General features: G+C 39.7%; 1 protein-coding gene across 3 annotated transcripts in view; it reads right to left on the reverse strand.

The window, feature by feature from the left end:
• The window catches only part of Jakmip2 (janus kinase and microtubule interacting protein 2), a 151,880-nt gene that overhangs the window by 23,188 nt on the left and 107,532 nt on the right, over positions 1 to 21,160 (reverse strand). For 2 of the 3 annotated variants that reach the window (XM_028777173.1, XM_028777172.1), the window contains 12 exons: positions 20,033 to 20,131; positions 16,188 to 16,334; positions 15,443 to 15,583; positions 13,462 to 13,518; positions 12,505 to 12,624; positions 10,575 to 10,703; positions 8,545 to 8,628; positions 7,803 to 7,865; positions 4,380 to 4,478; positions 3,408 to 3,506; positions 2,566 to 2,619; positions 1,738 to 1,803 (listed from right to left, as the gene is read on the reverse strand). In XM_028777173.1, coding sequence (XP_028633006.1) covers positions 1,738 to 1,803; positions 2,566 to 2,619; positions 3,408 to 3,506; positions 4,380 to 4,478; positions 7,803 to 7,865; positions 8,545 to 8,628; positions 10,575 to 10,703; positions 12,505 to 12,624; positions 13,462 to 13,518; positions 15,443 to 15,583; positions 16,188 to 16,334; positions 20,033 to 20,131 — 1,158 coding nt within the window. The remainder of the gene's footprint in view (positions 1 to 1,737; positions 1,804 to 2,565; positions 2,620 to 3,407; positions 3,507 to 4,379; positions 4,479 to 7,802; positions 7,866 to 8,544; positions 8,629 to 10,574; positions 10,704 to 12,504; positions 12,625 to 13,461; positions 13,519 to 15,442; positions 15,584 to 16,187; positions 16,335 to 20,032; positions 20,132 to 21,160) is intronic. The other variant, XM_028777175.1, reaches the window with a different exon arrangement.

Genomic DNA, 21,160 nt, shown 5'->3' on the forward strand with positions numbered 1-21,160 from the left:
TCCTACATAAGAAGAAGGGCAGTAGCTATGATAATCATGCAGAAGTGGAAAGGAAAAATATGAGCATTTAGGTAAAGACTTCAGGGAAAAGGACTAATTGAAGAGTTAGGAAGAGCAGATCATGCATGCATGCACACACACAAACACACAGGAATGGATACATGCACACACACATGCATGCACACTCACAGGAACTCACACTCATGTGCACACACATGAAGAAGGTAGGGAGAGAGAGACAGAGAGAAACAGAGTGGAGAATAAAGAAAGAAAAGAGAAGAGAGACAGGGAGGGAGACAAAAAAGGAGGAAGATGGGGAATGATAGAGAGAAGAAAGAGAGAGGGAGAATGAAGGAGAATGATAGAGATAGGAAAAAAGGAGAGAATATATAGAGAGTTTGGAGGGAAGGGATGCTTAAGGAATCAGTAGGTAAGGCTTTAATATGAAGGACTATTGGTAAATTTTGAATTCTGGACCTTCTGTAGGGAAAATATGATGCTATTAAACTGCTAGGGAAAGGAAAGAGAACATAATCAGGTTTTTAATTAAATTCTGAGGGAAATGGGTCCTTAAACAGTGACTTCTCACTTTTCTTTCATTCCAAAGGCAAACACTTCCACATGTATTTCAGACAGAAAAGTAAGGCCTTTCTAAACCTGAAAACAAACAAAACAACCATTTTCACATTTTGCAGAACTGACATTAGTTTTTTTTATCGTTTGTTTGATACTAAGTCAATATTAAAATTTTCCAAGTGATCAGCAAAATGCCTTTAGTTAGAACACATAAATGTGGCTTGCTTAAATTGACATCAATAAATGGATAATTTCAATATTTTGTATTTTAATTCCATAGAACTATCTACCCCTCTGCTTTGTCTTTACGTTATTGTTTTGAGAAATAGAACAATGCTATTTGACCTCTAGAATTTGATTTCAGATTCAAAAGAACTGAGTATTGCTCAGGGTTTATGTTACTTTTAACATGATTGCTATGCCTTTTAGAATTAAGACAGCATCTTGAATGGATATATGAAAAAAAAACTTTCATCTTATTCAAGTATGTGCTTGTGACTCTCTGCTATGTGCAGATTCTTTTTTTTAATTAAATTTTCTTGAGAAAGATTCTTGCTATGTAGACCAGGCTGGTTTTGAACTTGCCTCTCTGCTTCCCAAGTTCTATGAATACAGATTTGTATCATCACACCTGGCTCTGGGTTCATTCTTGAGACATTTGGGAACAACCAGGAATCTGGCTTCCCTGTGTTGGTTCTCTCCACCTGTCATTTACCAGGTGTAGACACAAGGGGTCAGCAGTACACCAATGTCATTGGGCTTTCTGAATGAGGCTGCCATCACCCAGGCCCAAGCCACAGATTCTATGGAGTATGCACAAATTAAAGGAACAGCTTGTGACTGGAGCAACTAGTTTCACCAGCTCTCAGCAAAGCTTCTTGCTGGCTTCCCATCTTTCTAGGATTGCTTGAATAATGTAGCTGAGAAGGTTTTCCATGTTGATGAATGTCATATTTTACAGATGATTTTAAAATAAAAAAAATCTATCCATCACAAAGTGATAGACTTCTGTCTATTGTCATGTTCCTGGGGTTGAATCACATTTATTAGATATTCAATAACGCAAGGCTGGGTGCACAGGGGTAGGTGCTGCATTGCCCTGCCCTCAGACACCAAGCTCAACAACACTGGATGACTAGAAATGCACACTTCACTCATTACCTTCTCTGCCAGGGACAGCACAGTGCTGGCCTGAATTATGGCCACTTGTTCTTCATTCCTTAGGTTCTGTGAATAACAAGAGAAAGAGGATAAAGTGAAAATGCTCATGACATTTACACCATGGAAAACATGTGTGCCATGAACAGAGCATGCATGCAAATCACCTCTGCACATCCCCATAAAAGTTCATGCAAAGTCTAGTGTTTTGACTGAGTGTACAACACACTTCATTAGAAGTCACACTAAGAAAACCCAGAATAAAGATCAAGCTTACTCCCCATATCAGTTCTGACAAGGTTTCACTGGTTACAATTTTCAAGGGGAAAATGGCGCACATGCCTCAATGTCCTAGGTGAGCCATTCACCTTATGACACTGTGAGTGGTGCTGCCTCTGAATTAACAGGCCTTGGCCCTACTTTGAGAGAGCTGTTAAGAAAAGGGATTATAGCCTCCTGCTTCATTTTATGAGGCTGCCAACAACTCTAGTGTTTAGCAGTCTTTCCGACAGCCTGACTGATTAATTTTACACTGAATGCCTGTGAGCACCAGTCAGGCGGTAATTAGCTGTAATCACTGCAGATGTAGTTTGCATTCCAACCTGAACCTTTTCAATGAAAAGCCCTTTACCACATCTTCTTTCTCAGTTACCTTCCAGTCATTGCTATTGTCTGCTTTGGGCTTGTGGTATTCTCTCTGTGGAGGTATATGCTTAGCTAGCTACACTGTCTTTCTTGCTATCATTTTATACTTGACGCACTGGTAAAGATTTCTTAACTCTGTTCAGGCCAATTCATACTCCCATCATATTTAATTGATGCACGACTTACCCCGTTGTCACCTAGGATATCAAGCTGCTTTATGAGATCAGGGATGTTGACATCCTGCAAAATCAAAGAGATGCATTCAAGACAGAGACAGAGATGGCAGAAAGAAGAACACCGAAAGCAGGTACACTGGGCAGCTCAGTAGAAGCAGGAAGAGCCATGCAGAAGGTTAAGGGACCAACTAGAAACAACTGGGGCAACCCAGCTCTATATCAGAAGGAAGTCCTCATGCCTTTCATGAGGACTGCATGGCAGTCTATTTTCTGGGGAACAGAACCACATCATCTCAACCTTAATATTTAAAATGTGTTCCACTAAGTGCTGAAGGAAGAGCCACATTTGATCTAGTAAACTCCATGTTCTGAAGCCTAAGACCCTCCCCAAAGGGAAAAAGTCTTCCCATAATTAAATCCATCAAAAGCAGCAATTACTGGAGGACTTCAAAAGTCTCTTCTCACTCCAAAACTCCACAGTACCTCGGAAGCTTCAATAAAGGGACTCATGACAAGTTCTACCAGGCCAACTTGAATTATGTTTCTTGAAGCACACAGTTTATTTATATTTCCCCCAGGTAATTAATATCATTTACTTTAATGAATATTTTGATCCTACACCATTCTTTATGTTCCTATGATCTAAATGACCGATCTCTGTTCTTTGCTATTACCTTTTATAAATCTGTTAAACATTCATTTTATGCCCTATTGATTTTCTGATAGATATATGGCTATTTTCGTTCTGCTATCTAGGGATTGACATACAGAGCCGCCATGAGCAGCCTTTCCTTTCGAAGTCCCCTGCTTTCCTGATGGTCTGCACACACAAAAGATCTGATGTCTGCCTACCTTGACACCTTCTTTCATGCAGTAGATCTGCAGCGCACTCACACCATCTGAGAAGGGGTGAATTTGTAGATTAAATGGAGGGGATCTCCTCTCTCTCTCCTTGGAATATATAAGAAGGAAAAAAAAAAGAAGCAGCAACTGATTAAACGCTAAGCCAGTTATCTCTTTATAATATTTTGGCCATTTATCAACGTGTCATTTGAAAAAAAAAAGAAAAACAACCCTCAAGATGTACACGACTAAATTGAATGGAAGAGAATTAAGCAGTCAACTAAAAATATGGGGAAAAAATTTATAGACTGTGCCATCCATCCTTGAAGATTTTTGTTCTGGGAAATGTGGAAAGTAGAGATGCAGTTTAAACAGTATGAATATTTGTACCCTTCAGATATCACAGTGTGAGCTTATTATGAAGGTTTGCAGTGTCAAATAACCTCTGCATATGTGATCTTCTCATTCTTTATACAGAAGATATACAGGCTGCAGGGGCAGTCACTATTCTCCACTGGAGCATCCTGATGGCTAACTTTAACATCTGGAATAATCTCAAGAAGAATACCAGTGGCAAAATTATAGAAAATTCAAACAGGAATTTGTCATCATCCAGAACTTCAGCCAGATTTTGTAGATGAAGATGTGGTATATGTTTTATATAAAAACAACAAATACCACAAAACAATCACCTCAAGTTTGGTTCAAAAAATGTAAGATATTTCCTAAAATCTGTCACCCAGTTGTTGGGAAAATACAGTCCCTGTGAAGACAGTCCCAAGCTTCTTTAAAAGCTTGGGACTCATCATTACCAGACAGAATCATGGCATAGGTAATGTTTCTAAGATATTTAGCTTGATGGTCAAAGTTATATTATCGTGACTACTTCTGGGGTCTAAATAAGAGTGTGACTTTGAAATGCTTAATTCATGGTCTGTGCAAGTCATGACCATGCCATCACTAACACCAGCAGTTCCTTACTTCCAGTTCTAGGTTGCGAAACTCCAGCAGCTCATTCTGGTCTCTGGCATCCTGAAGTTCCTGCTGTAGCCGGTGATTCTCTGCTTCCTGCTTCTCTATCTGATAAAGTAAACCCTGGAGTTAGGTGAGCACAGCAGGGAACACTTGGCGGAGCAACCATGGATATGGTTGCAAATCATCCACTCAGTGAGCAAGACTTGCTGTAGACCATGCCAATAATCCCAAAGGAGATATGGTTAAGGCAGGGTTGGCTCTCTTTATAGCCATTTTCTAGCGGATTTGGGGAAGCACAGAGACAAATGCCAAGAGGAAAACCTTTCTCTGACATGAAGGCTAAAGCTCCTCTAGACAGCGAATTTGAGACACTTACATGTCTCATGGGGGTCAGATACAGTGTGCTCATAATAGATTTAAGGGTGTTTATGAGGAAGATGGACAGTCCTCTCTAAAAATACCAGTTGATGCAGGAATAATTTTACTGTTAATAGTTATATGTATTTCTGGCTCCAACCTAGTCAATTCCTGTCCATCATACAATGTTTTGTATGGTGATAATATCTGATGGATTTTTTTAAGTAATTCTAAAATACGTAACTGTTTCAAATAGCTCTTACCTATAAAACTGAGAATTGCTGAAGAGAGTGACATGAGGCTCCATAAGATGGATTTCCAACCCTTAGAAAAACTGTTCGCTACCTGATCATTCATTACTCAGTATCACTAGTATCATCTCTGCACAGCCATGTGTGAACATGCAGACATGCACTCATACATGTGCACACACACACACACACACGCACGCACACGCACACACACACACACACGCACATATGAACAAACAGTCCTGATCCTCCCTGTGATTCCAGGAGCTTTCTCTGTCCTTATCTACCTGGAAAACACTCCTCTATTTTCTTTACTACAGAGAAAAATCATTCTCTTCCCTGAATGCTAAGCTCTAAGCACCACATGAACCTCTGCTAACCCAAATACTCAGACATGGCACCTCTTTCTTTATTGTCCTGTAGAACTGTGTGCTGCTTCTTATTGCTACGGATTGGTTGGTTTTCTAACACAGGAGCTTTCTATGTGAATCAGGCTGGCTTCATATTCCTGGCCTCCAGTGATCCTTCTGCCTTAATGTTCCAAGCAACTAGGATTATAGGTACACACTGCTACACTATGGTCCTGTATGACTTTCTCAAGAGCATCCTATACAACCTGAGGATGCATGGGGCATGAGATTAAGTCAGATGTGCATCAATGTGCCTTACCCTTAGGAAGGGCTCCTGTCTGAGACTTCTGTAGATCTTAAGGGATCTGATAATTTTTATGTACTCCTTTCTTTGTCATTAACTATGGGAGGATCATTATGTACAGTGACAGTTTAAAAACTTAAATATAAAAATGCAAAAACAATGGCTTTCACGGTATAGTAAATCTTATTTTCCAAAACATAAAATAAATAGGATTTTTTTTTTGCATGTGTCTGAGAGAGAGAGACTCCTGTTTTTGATTTAGAAGACACAGCTAAAAATCCTTCTTTGTACCAAAGAAATCAAGGAACTAAAGGAAATCAGGAAGAATACTGAGAATCAATTGCATGATAAAGGACTATAACAATGCATCATTGGACATCTCTGAGATTAGTAGGACAATAGCAGCAGAGCAATGGTGAGGAGCCATGTGACATTCCTTAATATGAAAAATAAGGGTGTTATCCACCATACACCCTGTCAGTCTTTCTGTCTCTGACTTGCACTCCCACTCTCTACACATATGTTTGTGTGTGTGTGTGTGTGTGTGTGTGTGTGTGTGTGTATGTGCTTGCATGGCCACAAAGATGTGAGTACCCAAGGAGTTCATAAGCAGGTGATATAGCCCCTGGAGTTGGAGTTATGAGTACTGTTAGCTCTGTTACTGCTGTAGGTGCTATAATTGAACTCAGGTCCTCTGGAAAAACAGCAAGTGCTTTTAAATGCTCAGCCATCTCTCCAGTCCTCATCATAAACATCTGTAGTCAAATGAATTTTTAATTGTCTCAGATTACAAAGGTATTGTCGTTCTTAGACTCTTGGATCAATATATTGGATTTGTAATAGATATTGGGGGAGATCAATGGACCTGGTGGCTACTGATGAAACAGTCATTCACAAATTTCAGTTCATTAATGGGACTGACTTTTTTCTTTTCTCCCTTCTTTCTATCTATCTTTTTCTTTTTTTTCTTTTTCTTTTTTCTTTTTTTGTAACAGAGACAGAACTCAGAGCTTTAGCTGCTGTAGGCAAGTGCTCTACCACTGAATTTTCTTTTTCAGTTTTCTTCTCTAATAGTCTCACTAAGTTACCTAAGCTAACCTTGACCTCACTGTGCAGCCTTAGTAGACCTTTCAGTTTTGATCTTCCTGCCCCAGCCTCTTGAGTAGCCAGGCACTTGTACTAACAGACCATCCTAACAAGATTGTTATAGAGCCTTAAGGTCTGAACTTGGGGCACTTGCCACCTCCCTACATCAGTCTTGACTCATCTGGAGAAAGGCAGGCTGCACTAGCCTTTCCAGGCTGCATGAACACATCTTCATGCTTCTCACTCTGACCTGGGCAGAGTGGCCAATTTTTGCTGGAAAAGATTGGTGGAAAGAAGGCTTAAATAACTTCTCGAGTATTTTGAATTAGTCCACAGAATACTTTCCTATATTCAGGAACCTTTAATGTCTGTTTGTGTCAAGTATAAGATTTGTTTGTAATCTTTCATTACACTACAGAATGAATGTCTCGGAGGAGAAGTTACTTTTAACCTTGAGATGTTCTATGGTGTTAAATTGCCTCAGCTCTAAAGGCTGTGGTTAATTATATCTACTGGGTAGAAACATATCTTAGTGTGCTGACCAGTTTCCTGGACATGATGGTTTTTGTTTTGGATGCTTCTAAAAAAAAAAAATCAATCCCTTCCTTTAAGGAGTAAAAGAAAAGAAATAACCAAGCTTAGCAAATAAGTCTAAAAGTGAGAATATAATCTGTGTAAGGTGGAGCACAGATATATTCTGCCACTTTCTTACACAAACAGCATGTGCAGTGAGGATTTGGGGATGGGGGTGGGGCAGGTGAACAACCACACAGGAGATGCTCATGTGCGTATGTGAGCACACACACATATAGACACACAGCATATATACAGTACATATATGTGGATAACAGATTGGTGGGGCACAGGAATCACGTCCTCATGAGTCTGTAGCCATGCACGAGGGCCACTGAACTGATGGTGATGGAGGTAATGGGATGCGGTTGAGCACGCAGCAGAGGACAGAGCAGCAGTGGGAGAGCCTCCCCTTCCCTGGCCCCTGTGCCACTCCTGAGAGCACCCCCTGCTGCTCCTGGATCATCATTTTCTCCTCTGCCCCACTAGGGTGGTGCGCCCAACATACCTTTTCTAAAAGCTCCTGGTTTCTCTTAATGAAAAGTTGTTTATCTTCTACCCAGTGTGAATCCTGTTTGACAAAGAATATCGCGCAGTCAGCATTTCAGAGTGCCACGAAAGGAGTAGTATGTGTCCTCAAACCAGTTGGCCGGAGCCATGTTCTTTCCACCCAGTTTGCCTGCAGAGGGTAACTGGTTCTAGTAAATTACGCCCACCCTTTCCAGCACCTTTTTCAAAGACTCTGTTGCCAGGAAAAAAAATAGTCCTCTCTCCATTGTCATTTTCTACCCTCTACCTTTTCCAGTCTGAATAATCCAGGACCAGCCTTCTGGGGACTCAGAAGTGACCACACAGGCAAAAAGTGAAACAGGTCAGAATGCACACGGGCTCAATACATATGAATGGAGAACATTAAAATGTAGAACCATATATGTAGCACAGAGGTAAAGAATGCAGCTCGGGGCGGGCAGCACACTGCCTTAGCGGTTTGTGACAGCTCTAGGCCTAGTTGACTGGGCTCCTTTTCCGCTGACCTCTTTCTTGCCCACCTTCATTCACCACTGTGGCTAGGTTTGCACCCTAGGAGAATAACACCAGGGACAGGAATAGTTTACATTCTGACACAGTCTGAGAAAGGTCACTGTGGTGAGCCAAGCCATGTCCTGGGTATGACCCATGCATGGGGTGAGCCAGAGGAGAGTTGGAGTGAACCAGCTGCCACTGCAGAAAAGCTAGCATCAAGCACCTACCTGCCCTTTCTGAGCCAGTGTTGCCTCCAGATCTTCGATTTTGGCCCTGTACCTCAGCACCTCTGCCTGGAGCTGCTCTTGTGCCTGGTGAGATCAAAATTCCAGAGTCCGGTGAGTAAAATGGTCATTCAGTGTGTTGTCGTTTACTAGTGTTCAATAACTTTATTTGTGTAGGGAAAGGGTTTTCAAGAATTAAAGTATTCTGCAAAGTTGCCTTCACGATATAATAATATCTACAGTCTTCAGTAAACTTCCCTGGGATCCCATTTGTTATTGTGTTAATATTCACACTTTTTAGTTGGCCATTAAAGGAATCCCATCACACTCCAGACTCACCACCTAGACTTCACCTCTGGCCTAAAGTGGCATCCCTGTATCCTACATCCTTGCTGGCAACTTACAGCTGCTCTGTAATGTAAATGAACTTATTATTTAAGGGAAAATAAGTCTTAATTTCCTCTTCAAGTTCTATTCATTCTTTCGGAGCCCACTTTGTGCTCTGGTATCTACACCTAAATTGAAAACTTTTCAATTTTATTGGTCATTGCTAGGATACTATGAAATGTTAGCAAATACTACCATTGAAAATCTCAAATATAATTTGGTATTGAGGCAAACATATGAGTATAGGAGAACATTTCTTTCTGATGGTGCATGTCCTGTCCCAAATCACAGTATAGTTTTAAACATATCTTTTTTTGTGTGTGTGTGTGCGCGCCCGCGTGCATGCATGCTACTACTTTAAAAACAGAGACTTGTAATACCTATCTACCTTCTAAACTACTACTACTAGTTGCCATGGAATCTCCTAGCACAATGTAATTCCTTCAAAAGAAAAAGTGGGGCAACACAAGTGCAGAGACATGCTCCTTCTGGTCTCTTGCTAAAGGTCACAAGGCAGGGTCTTTCAGTGGTTCTGACTCTGCAGTTTGAGGGCTGGGTCCAAGTGCTAGCATTAGAGTGCAAGCAAATAATTTAACCTCATTGTGTGTATTTAACTTCTATGCTATCATTTCTTCTTCTGGAACTAGGAGAAAAATCATAGTCGTAGAACTTTTTAGCACTCTCAGTGACAAATGTGAAACACAGGGAGGAGTGACTGATTGCATAAACAAATACACATCCTTCCTTCTCTCCCTTCCTTCCCTTTCTTCCTTCTTTCACTTCCTTCCTTTCTTCTCGCCCTCCTTCCATCCTTCCCTTTCTTCCTTTCTTCCCTCTCTCTTTCCTTCTTTCCTTCCTTCCCTTCTTTCCTTCCATCCATCATTCCTTCTTTCCCTTCCTTCCTTCCTTCTTTCCTTCCTTCCTTCCTTCCTTCCTTCCTTCCTTCCTTCCTTCCTTCCCTAATTTCCTTCCTTCCCTCATTTTTTCTTTCCTTTCCTTCCTTCTTTCCCTCCTTCCTTTTTCCATTCCTTCCTGCCTTTCTTCCTTCTGCTCATCCATTCTTTGATTTTCCTTCTTTTCAAGAAAGGCTTATGAGGGACAGTTATAATATTCTACAAAGAACTTGAATTTGTAACTAGGGAAAGTTCATTAATCTCTCTGACTCTTAAATCCTTTTATAAAGCATCTGCTTAAGGGAGCTGACATAAAGATTCATTAAAATATTGTCTGTGAAATGCTTAGTGAATTATATATGCAATCTTTTGCACTTGTTAATTCAGAATAGAAAATGAATAATCATTATTTTTGAAAAATAAAATAATTATTATTTTTAAGCAAGGAACTTAAAAAATATATCATCAGAATCCAATATGGATTAACTCAGAGAGAAAATGTAAGTTTTCACATAGTAAAAATAAAAATGACATATTCAACTATTTTTAAAAGGGGGAAAAAAACAATTGATCCGTGCTGGTTTTTATGCGTTTAGATCTGAAGATTGTTAAATTAAACAAGAAAACTGTTCAAAAGCCACAGAGGACAAAACTGCATAAAGAAATCTGTGCTGCTGATATTCCAACGGCCACAGTGCTTTTGTGATGCAACCTCTGTATGTTAATTCCAGACCTCTTCAGGCCCACACTCACCTTGGCTTCTCTTTCAGCATCTATGATGCCTCCAGTCTGTTCCTGCAAGAGGGCATATGCTCTTTGGAGAGCTTGGTATTCTTTTGTTAATTGTCGAAATCGTAGCTCAGATTCTTCAGCAGCTAGACTCTAGGGGTTTAAAACACAAAAATTCCAAAATTAACTGTTATGTCTGCATCCTGTATTCTGCATGAAAAGTGACATTTGCCCACTTGTGTAAAGAAGTTATGATTTATTTGATTTTGTTTGTAAGAATGTAAATTCAGAATATGTTGAATATATATTTTGGAAAAATATGTAGGACATTATTTTAATGAAAGAAACCTTTATTTTTTACATTAGTAATTACTTTCAATTTGGCCTTGAATAATACTCAATTTTAGATTCAAACAAAAAGACACTATCAAAGTTTGGATGTAAATTTGAGGCAAGGATACTTAAACCTTTATTCTCATTTCTTTCCATGCATTTATATAAACAAATAGATCATTAGTTTATGATTATAAATAATAAAACCCCTTTCAGCTTTAGAACTTAGATTTGGGACATAATTTAATCATTACCAGAGAATTTGGTCAAAAATGTAGCATGAGGGGCCGGGGATAAAATTTAGTTGGTGAAGTGCTTGCCTAGCATGTATAGTGCTTATTTTCCAGCATTACAAACACACACACACACACACACACTCACACACACTCACACACACTCACACACACACACACACACACACACAGAGAGAGAGAAAACATATATATATATATATATATATATGTCATATATATCATATATATATATATGATAGAGACAGAGAAAGAGATAGCGATAGAGATAGATACAGATATAGATATTTTAAACATTAAGGTCACCTGTAATCCCAGAACTTGGGAGGTAGAGGCAGGAGGATCAGAAGTTATGGTCACCTGCAGTTGTTTAAGGAACCCAAGGTCTGCTAGCATTACATGGAACCCTGCCTATAAAGACAGTGAGTATGAACTGAGAAGACTCATGCACCTAACCCTGACTTCGTAGTTGTGTTCAGTACAACTGAACCTACAGGATCATTCTGATGAAAGTGGATCACAGAACATGTGTGGGGCTGCAAAGGGATGGTTTGTTCTCCCTGGTAGAGCACTGGGTTTGAGATAGCCAGGGACCCAACAGGGACATGGCCTGTCAGGGATGGCATGCATCTCCCCACGCTCCTGGATTCCACACCCCCAGATGTGGCCTATATCTCCATTAACCTGCACCTTACAGACACATTTGGCTCATAATAACTCCTCCCAGAGAGGTTTTGCATCACCATCCAGGTAGAGGGCATGACTAACAGAGATTTCCATATTCATGGAATATCTAAAGGCCAGGGGGCGTAGCTAATTAAGTCATTCCTTTTCCCACTCCCTCTTCCCCTCCCCTATTTAAGCCAGCTCCCCCTGGCTTTTTGTGGGAGGGGGACACGCACATCCAAATCCAACTATCACGCCATGAACAATAAATTTCTTAAATCCACGGACTCCATGTGTCTTCTGGGGCCTGCCGCCAAAGCTTCCAGCCTTTGAAACTTCAGACTTTCTCCTTATGGAGAAAGCCTCCGGGACTCTGACTGCCCGCCTGCTGGAGCAGGCTCCCTGCACGTTTTTTCCCCCACAAACATGAACTCTAACCCTGCCTCAGACTGAATCCAGACACCTCCTGAGCTTGCTTTCCTTTTTCTGTTGAGATGTATAATCCAATTATAGAGCCAAACTGAAGTTTGAAAAGTCCCTAAAGAGATTGTATGACATAGATGATGCTTATTTTCACGATTATCAAAGTGAAGTATGATCTTAAGGTTGGCCAGTGTTAAAGGATCACTTTGTGATTTTCCTTCCCCTTAGAGAGAAGATTTGGTGAAAATATCATGCAGGAGCAGAGAAAAGGCAAAACTTACTTCATCCAAGTCATCATCAGGGGTAGCAGGTGTCCGGTCTGTTCTAAAGGAGGTCATGGATGATGTTTCTGAGTCCATGGAGTCCTCGTCATAGCCAATGAATGGATCTAAAACAGGCCTCTAAGCGGAGAGAAGGTTTATATTTACTAATATGATGAAAATTCATGAATGATGCTGTATTCAAAATCCATTCACTAGGGCAGATAGAGATGAACATTGAGGTCATGGGCCCTTTAAGGCTTCTTTGGTGAAATACAAACTCTAGGCAGGTAGGCAGTACCAATTCATCCCTTGCCCATGTTGTCTTACTTCTGACTTATCCAAGGCAAATGTATGGATATTTGGCTGGCTTCTTAAAGCCACTCTACATTCTATGCCATCGTGACTTAACACATCTTATTCTTTTCAGTATTTAAAATCTGCCGAAGGGGCTTTGAAAATGGAGGCATTCATGTCAAGCAGGTCATAGGGTCTTAACTCTGGTCATCTAATCCCACATCCAAACCAAGTAAAAGGCAAGCACAAACATCAAAACAATGAGGATTCTGTTTATTAGAACCTATACACGTAATGATGGACTGAGAATGTCATTATCAATTATTTCCTAGTGATAATATTTAATCAATTACAGGACAGATATTGGAAGCTGATATGAGTCAATGTTAGATATTGATCACGTATATGGCTTAGTAATTCTCAGCGTGTAACATACCCACTTGTCAAAACCTTTTAACCTTAAGCCCACTGATTAGAGGAAGTCATAGGCTTTCAGGTTAGGACATAACATCACAGCCATTTCTAGATGGAGAAATGACCAGCGACTTTTCTTCCAACAAGTAGTCTTTATGGTATACTGCAGTTCAAGAGCATGATTTATCACATCTTTGCAGAAAGGTTTCTTAGCGTGCCTCCCTTTCCTGGCTCTTTGTGGTATTCTGATAACAGTTCCCTTATTACCTTGATTGGTTTCGAGCTTCTCCTGTGCTTTCTCCTACGGATGAGTTTTTCTCGATCCTAGAAAACAGATGAGGCCTTTTCAGAACGGAAGTTGTCAAATATTTCCCAACAGTTCTGTTGACACTATCTTCTGACTACAGAGGAAATGCCCACAGAAGAGGGCATTAGATCCAAGCGAGCCTCTGGTGGTGAGTGCAGAAAACTGAGCTCGAGGGCTGAGCTACCTCTGCAGACCCTTGTTTTGTTTTTTAAAGAGACAGTTGTTTTCCCTTGAAGGATTATATATTTTTATCTGAAGTATGATTTTATTTTATGAAATTTGGTGACTTCTGTAAAATATGAATTGCCAATATTTTCAGAGTATGTGTATTATATTTTTCCTGCTGTCAAATCAGAAATTACACTTTGTTCCTTCATTTTATACTTGAAAACAAATAACATTGAAAACTGAGTCCCACAAAGAATAGTTGTTATGCTTCCCAATATGCAAAATTAATTTTCATTTGTGAGGTGAAAATATTATTTCTCACTAAAATGCACATTTTTGTTTACATTTTGTCATTTCCTAGCATAGACAGGTGTCTCTTGACTATTTTTGGAACCTTGTTTCAAAGCTGCTGCTGTAAGGATGAGCAGGAGGCAGAGTGTTTACTTGCTGGGAGTCATCTAGTTTTGTTTCTGTTTACTTTGGGAGAAATGGCCCTGTTTTTTTTTTTTTTTTTTGAGAAACTTAGTGAATACCTACCAGCAGCAATGAACTTCGTGACACAGACGCTGTGTGTACAGATACTTGGACAACTTGGGATTTAATCATCAAGTACAACACGTATTTACTGCAAATTTCAACTATATGGAACTCTCCAATCAATGAAAAACTTATAGCTTAATTGGAGGCTGTTCAAAATTAGGTATATTCCTAGACCACAGGGTACATGAGACTTAGGAGATATCAAGGTGGGAACAAGGACTCAGGTTTCACATTACATTGAATATTGACAATGTAATGGCTCAAAACATTGACATTTAACTTTATCTTTTGCCTTTATATATAAAATATTTTGATCATGCCTTCTTAATATAGCTGAAACTTTTAAAGTTTACATATCATATATTTAGGTAACTTTCTTAATCTTAATTATAGCATACATGAAAATGGGCAGTTTTTAAAGGATGAGTATTAATTAATTAAAAACAGAAGTGCCATATTTTGCTGGCAGTGGCAGCGAATCATCTTGTTTATCTACTCTGGAGACTGTTGTCTAAGAGCACGTCATGCTCCCATGATTAGTTCAAGTCTACATACAAGCTTTGGCTTATTCTTGAAAGAAGAGGAAACAAAAATGCCACTCTCAGAATAAAGACAGGGAGGGGAAGAAGACAGTCTGAAGGTTCAGGAGGTCTCTCTCCCCCACACTGCTAATGGGAACTTCAACCAGATTCAAATGGTGTAGCAGCAATAACGTAGTCAGCAGGTACTGAAGTATCCATCAATCAGAAAGTGTAGATGGGAATTCCTGCTTTGTTATATACCTATGATGATGCTCTTTACTCACAAAGCTGTGAACAGGTTGTATCTATGTGCTGTACACTAATTAGGTGCCAGAAACAAGACATACAAGACATGTTCCTGTTTTTCTAGGCAAAAAAAAAAAAAAAAGAATTGATGAGCTTCAGAAACCTGATCCCAGTAGACAATTAAAAAATACACCTACCTACCCTGTATACATCCATAAATGGGCATTTGAAAATTCCTTTAGTACAACTTATGCTTTCAAACTATTTGGCAAATGTTTATAATTGGAATATCAATCAGCATAATGTAAGACATTTTGAGATAGTTTCTTGTACATAATTACATACTGAGCATATCAGTCTGGGCATTTGGAGTTAATCCATGATTATTGTGTGCTTCTTCCTTATGTGTTAGTTGTTGGCTACCCATCCTTGAGAACAGCTAGGCGTTTACAGAGAGTTCACCTACCCTTGTGAGCTCATCAATGATGTTCTGCTGCTCAATGACCTGCAGTTTTAGGAACTCCGTCTCTTGTTCTTCATTAGCTTGGTCAAGGTCATTCAGAGACTTCAGTTTCTTCAATGGTGGGTGAGACGTTATTTTTTCTCTCTAAATTGGAGAAAAAGAAATTACAAGTAGAAACTTTTTTTAAAAATCCCAAAATTTAGTCATTGATATATTTGTAGAAATTGGGGTCCAGTTGATTTGAATATTTTCCCAGTAGATGACACACTTTTACATCCATGAACTAAAATTGTCAAGTACATTTTATCTTTTATAATCCACTGAAGTCCTTGGCAATGTTCTGGAGATTTCTAAAGCTATCTTGGAAGCCTTTTCAGGAATGTACTATCATATCAGTCATTCATACACAATACAAGCTATGATATTGATTTCCCAACTGTTAAAAAAATTAGAAGGCAGGCATGACCTTGGTCCATATTTCTGTGGCTGAGGAACCACACCGAGGCTTTGCTTCTCGGTTTCCCAGTATCTGAAGAATAAGTGCATTCCTGGAAGAGCTCCTTCAGTTCTGCAAGGTTAGAAGCCCCATAAGTTTGGAGGCAGGATCTTCTCTTGCTTTCTTCTTTCCCTTGCTTACTCAAGGGAAAATACAAGTATTATATAAAAAAATCAACCTCAGGAAAAACCACTAGGTCAGGAGCAACCCAGGAAAGGAAGCAGCAGGTTTTGTAGAGTCTGTGCTACTCACCATCTCTGAATTTTCCTTTGTTACTGCTTTTAGTTTCTCTTCCATGCGTTGCAAAGACACCATCAGTTCATCGTTTCTCTTGGCTAGGCACTTGTTCCTTTCCAGGAGAGGTTTGCATTGTTTTTCGGTTTCCCGCACGCGTTTTAACTGGATATAAACAAATTATAACTTGTTTCTCCTATCTTGAGGGAAGTAGGGCAAGAGAAGTCAAGTGTGAAAGAAGAAAAACAGCCCAGCAGTCACCCCGTGTGTCTCAGGAATGACTACTACATTCTTCTCCTCCATTAATGGGTCAATCTTTTCTAGTTTTGTCTCATGAATGTTATTTTTGCCTGCCTGCCTCTCTTCTTCCCTTCCTCCCTCCCTCCTTTCCTCTTCGTGGGACTGTGCTATGTAGAGCTAGTAGACTCTGAACTTTCACCATGTAGACCTAACTAGAATGGAACAAACAGGATTCCCCTTGTTTCTGCCTTCCCAGTGCTGTGATTAGAGGCCATGAACCAGACAGAACACTTGGCCTTCATCATAGTCCTCACATCCTGCCTTATCTGGTACCTTAACAGAGGTGCCACAGATGTTGTTGGTTGAAGTGTCGAGAAGTGAAGTTCTATTGCTCCCTTTTACTTTCCCCACTTCCTTCTGCCATGCGTGAACAAACTGACTGCATGGTTCAGGAAAGACCTCTCATTGGCTCAGGAATATACAGAAGACCATTTAAACTGCATGATCACCAGAACCTGGTTCCAAGCCTTATTCTCTCCAACTACATTACCTCCATTAAAAGGTCTTGCTGAAATCTCACGCTCAGTAAGTAAGATAGCTTACGTTTTTCTATTGTCACAGGGACAGTTATATTTCATAGGATGTTTAGCAGTATCCATGCCCTCTGCCTGCTAATGACACTAATATCCTGTCAGCTGAGATGACTACATGTTGCTCAAACTGACTTTAGTTTAGAAGTACGAGGCTAAATGTCTGAATGTTGCCTTGTAAACCTTTCATTTTCAAAACTCTTCTGTTTGGTTTCCATGTTGAATTTTTAACTATTAGTTTATTCTTTTCTTATCACAAAGAAGAAGGATCTCAGAGGATCTCAAACATAGTGAGTTCCTTTATATGGAAATCTATGAATTGGGGAGATACTGAGGAAGGAGAAAGTTACCTATACTTAACAACAACAACAACAACAACAACAACAAAACAAACAAACAAACAACAACAACAACAACAAACCCCTCCATTTATGGCTCTTGGCATTTCCTCAGTTCCATCCTAATCTGAATTTGAAAACTCCAGTTTTATAATGAACACAAACATATTGGCTTTATTTTTCATAAATAATCTGGAGCATCTCATAATTTTTGAGCATTGATAACTGAATCATTAATATTAAATTTTAAGTACATATAAAGACAGACTGTTCAATGGGTTTATTATTCCAACCTTTGCCTCTTATGGAGGTTAATGACCTGTATTTTAAATATTCAAGTCTACCCGGTGTACACTATTCATAGAAAATTTAAATGAGCATGAGAAGAAAGAACTGTCCAATTTTAGCACAGCATGCAATCATGACAGTTCTGAGGCATCCAAAAAAATGCTTCTTCAGAAAGACAGGCCTTAGTATGTAACAGAGACTGAAATTACACATATTATCAGCCATGCATATATGTACGCATATATACTAACAAACAGAGATTCATGTGAACAGTAAAGCCACCTGCTATAGTTTAACTCACAACAGGTAGACCTGAGGTTAAGGAGAGAATGTGTTTTATAATATAAAAGAGTTGATATTCCAAAACCATTAACAAATATTAATTTATACCCATCAAGTAACATTACTTAAAATAAGTATGAGGAAAAATGGGCAAAGCAAAGAAGAGACATGGAAAAGTTTGCTGAGAGAATAAGTAGACAAAATATTAGAGACATAGAAAATGTAAAACAGGGCAGCAAATTTGAAGGAAGCTATAACTAAAGATTGTGGAGCACTGCTTTCTTTCCTGAGAATATGAGTCTGAGATATTTCTAAAAGCCACTGTCATGATTTGATTTTTGTCACCTTGACAGAAACTAGGGTCACCTGAGAGAGGGAACTTCAGTTGAGAAAATGTGTTCTGGATATTGGCCTGTAGGCAAGCCTGTGAGGCATCTTCTTGATGAATAATTTATGTGAAAGGGCCCAGGCCACTGTGGGTAGTACTACGTCCTAGTGAATGGTCCTGGGATGTATAAAAGCAAACTGAGCAAACTAGGATCAGCAGGCCAGTTGGCACCATTTTTCTGTGGTTCCTGCTTCAATTCCTGCCCTGACTTCCCTTCATGATGGACTGTGATCAGAACATGTAAGTCAAATAAATCCCTTTCCTCTTCAAATTTCTTTTGGTCTTGCTTTTTTTTTTCCATAGCAGTAGAAAGCAAATGAAGACAGTGAGTCTATGTTAAAGAAAATCGTAATAAGCACAAGGGGATACAATGTTTCAAAATGGAGTAACTAGTGACAGAAGTTAAAAAAACAAACAACGTTTGCAAATTGAGCCACACAGTTTTTAGAAGAAATTTCATAATACGGTTTTAAAAAATAGGATGAAAAAGCAATACATTATAATGCTCATAGCTTATGAGAGGAAATGATAACTCAACTCTAGGGAAAAATGATGGCCCCAAATAAAGGAAAGAATCATGTAGGACCTTGAAAGGCAGCCTGGTTTCTGGTTGAGCACAGGGTAGAAACCCCCAGAGATCCCAGGTGATCCTAAGGGGCCCCAGGTGACCTTGAGGGACCACAGTTGACCCCTAAAGGATGTCAGGTGTTTTGCCATGCTCCCAGACTTTAGGATCCTAACAGGAGGCTGCACGCCTCTATAGATTTGTGTTTTTCAGCCACATAAGGGCAATGCCCCTACTAGCCCCTCCACAGGTAGAAGGAGTGATCAGAAGTCAAGACAGATCTCTATATTAATGAGGTACCTAAAGGCCAGAAGGGCTTAGCCAATTAAGCTTTCCTTCCCAGACCCTCCTCCCTGAAAAAAACGATGTTTAACCTCAGGCCCTCCCTGAGAAAACGTGTACTTTCCGCCATGATAATAAACATCTTAAAACCATGGACTATTTCTTTCATTGGGATCTGTCGTGGGGAACAATGGAACAGGCCTTTGGATACAGAGCCATCTAATCTCCCTCAGAAGACCTCTCTGCATTTGCAGACTGTGCTCCCCCACCCCTGGAACTATGTCCCCTGTAGCAGCAGCTTCTCACAGCCAGACACCCTCCCAGCACTGGCATAGGATGAGTGCAGTCAAACTTCCAGTGTCATGCCTCTCCAGCAGTGGCCCTAGTCCTGTGATGGGGTAGACACTGGACCCCCACCATAACCCAACAGGATCAAATCATGTTTAATAAACAATTCCATTAAAATATAAGCCACAGGGTAGTATATCAAAATGGCCATTTTTAAAATGCAGTAATTAATAAGAAAGTAAAGCAGGGTGCTGGCTCAGTGGGGTTAAGAGCACTGACTGCCTTCTAAAGGTCCTGAATTCAGTCCTCAGCAACAACTTGGCAGCTCACAACCCTCTGAAATGGGATCCAATGCCCTCTTCTGGTGTGTCTGAAGAGAGTGTATTCACATATATAAAATAAACAAATATTTAAAAAGGAAAGAAAAAAAAAGCACTTACTCATCTGGAGTCATGTGGGGCAGCCTCTTTGTGAGTATTTATTATTCTGTACCTTTATTACCTGCGTGCTTTTCTCTTATGATAAACTACACAACACAAGGCATACTTTAGCGCATAACATCTAACAAGGCATGTAATAAAAACAGTTTGAGTGCAACTCACCAGCTCGTTTCGCTCATCTCCGAGCAAGGTGTTCCTGTCTTCTAACTTTCGTATCGTGGCATTCAATTCAGCTATTCTCTTTTGATTTCTTCGCAAATCCTACACATGAGAACTAAAATGAGTATCTCTGTACTACCATTAGTAAAAGTAACAGGCTCCTTTCTTCCAGTTTGGCCCATGAAGATAAATGGTCTTTTACTAAGAGAAGACGAGTTAGCTTTTTCTCTCAATATTTACTCCACAGCTGGCTAAAACCACAAATGAATTCCATGTGGCAGATAGACAGACCCTGGAGTCCAGCCTCGTGGCATGGACAGAGTGACAGAAGGTTGAAGCAGGTTATCAGAACTGCTTGTCATGTGACCAAGGCACAGTGTGAAGTTCAGAGAATATCCTCATGTCGTAAGTGTTCATTGCGTCCTTTGACACAGACATTTGCCTGCTATTATACTTAGCCACAAAGGGGACAGATTAGGAACTAAACATGTGCTTTGTGAACTTCTGTATACTTACTTGAGAAAAGGTCATTGTGAGGAAGCATATTACCTTCATGTGAAAAAGGCAGGGTATACAAAATAAATCAGAATAAAATATTATACACAATATAACCAATTGTTATGAATCACCTTACACATAGCAGTTACCACTAATTCTGTGCTATAGGCCTACTCTGATTACATGCTTGGGATTCTATTATTATTTTTCATTTTGACAGTGGCTCGCTGTTGTGTTGGTGGTGCAGTTTCACACCCCTGGAGTCATCATAGCCTAGAGGGTTCAACAGAACTGGCCAAATTGACAGTGGTTCTACGTCAGCCTAGATCTTGTAGTGGATAGTTGTAGTCAGAGCCATGAGGGCTAACTATGGACCAAATACAATATTCTACACTCTCTAAATTGTGTTTTGTAACAGGTAGACCATCTTGAAGAAATCACCACGACTTCCATCTTACATATAAGGATACTAAATGGGGAAATGGTTTGTATAAGGAAACTAAACTAATGAATTTGAACCAAGGAGTCTAAATCCAAAGTCCATTTTGGAGGTAAGGTAATCATGATAGATCACATGTAGGTATTAGTAAAAGACCTAAACTTTTCATGTGCTACATCCTAGATTAATATATA

The sequence above is a fragment of the Grammomys surdaster genome, unplaced genomic scaffold (assembly GCF_004785775.1).
Source record: "Grammomys surdaster isolate TR1022 unplaced genomic scaffold, NIH_TR_1.0 278, whole genome shotgun sequence".
Lineage (NCBI taxonomy): Eukaryota > Metazoa > Chordata > Mammalia > Rodentia > Muridae > Grammomys > Grammomys surdaster.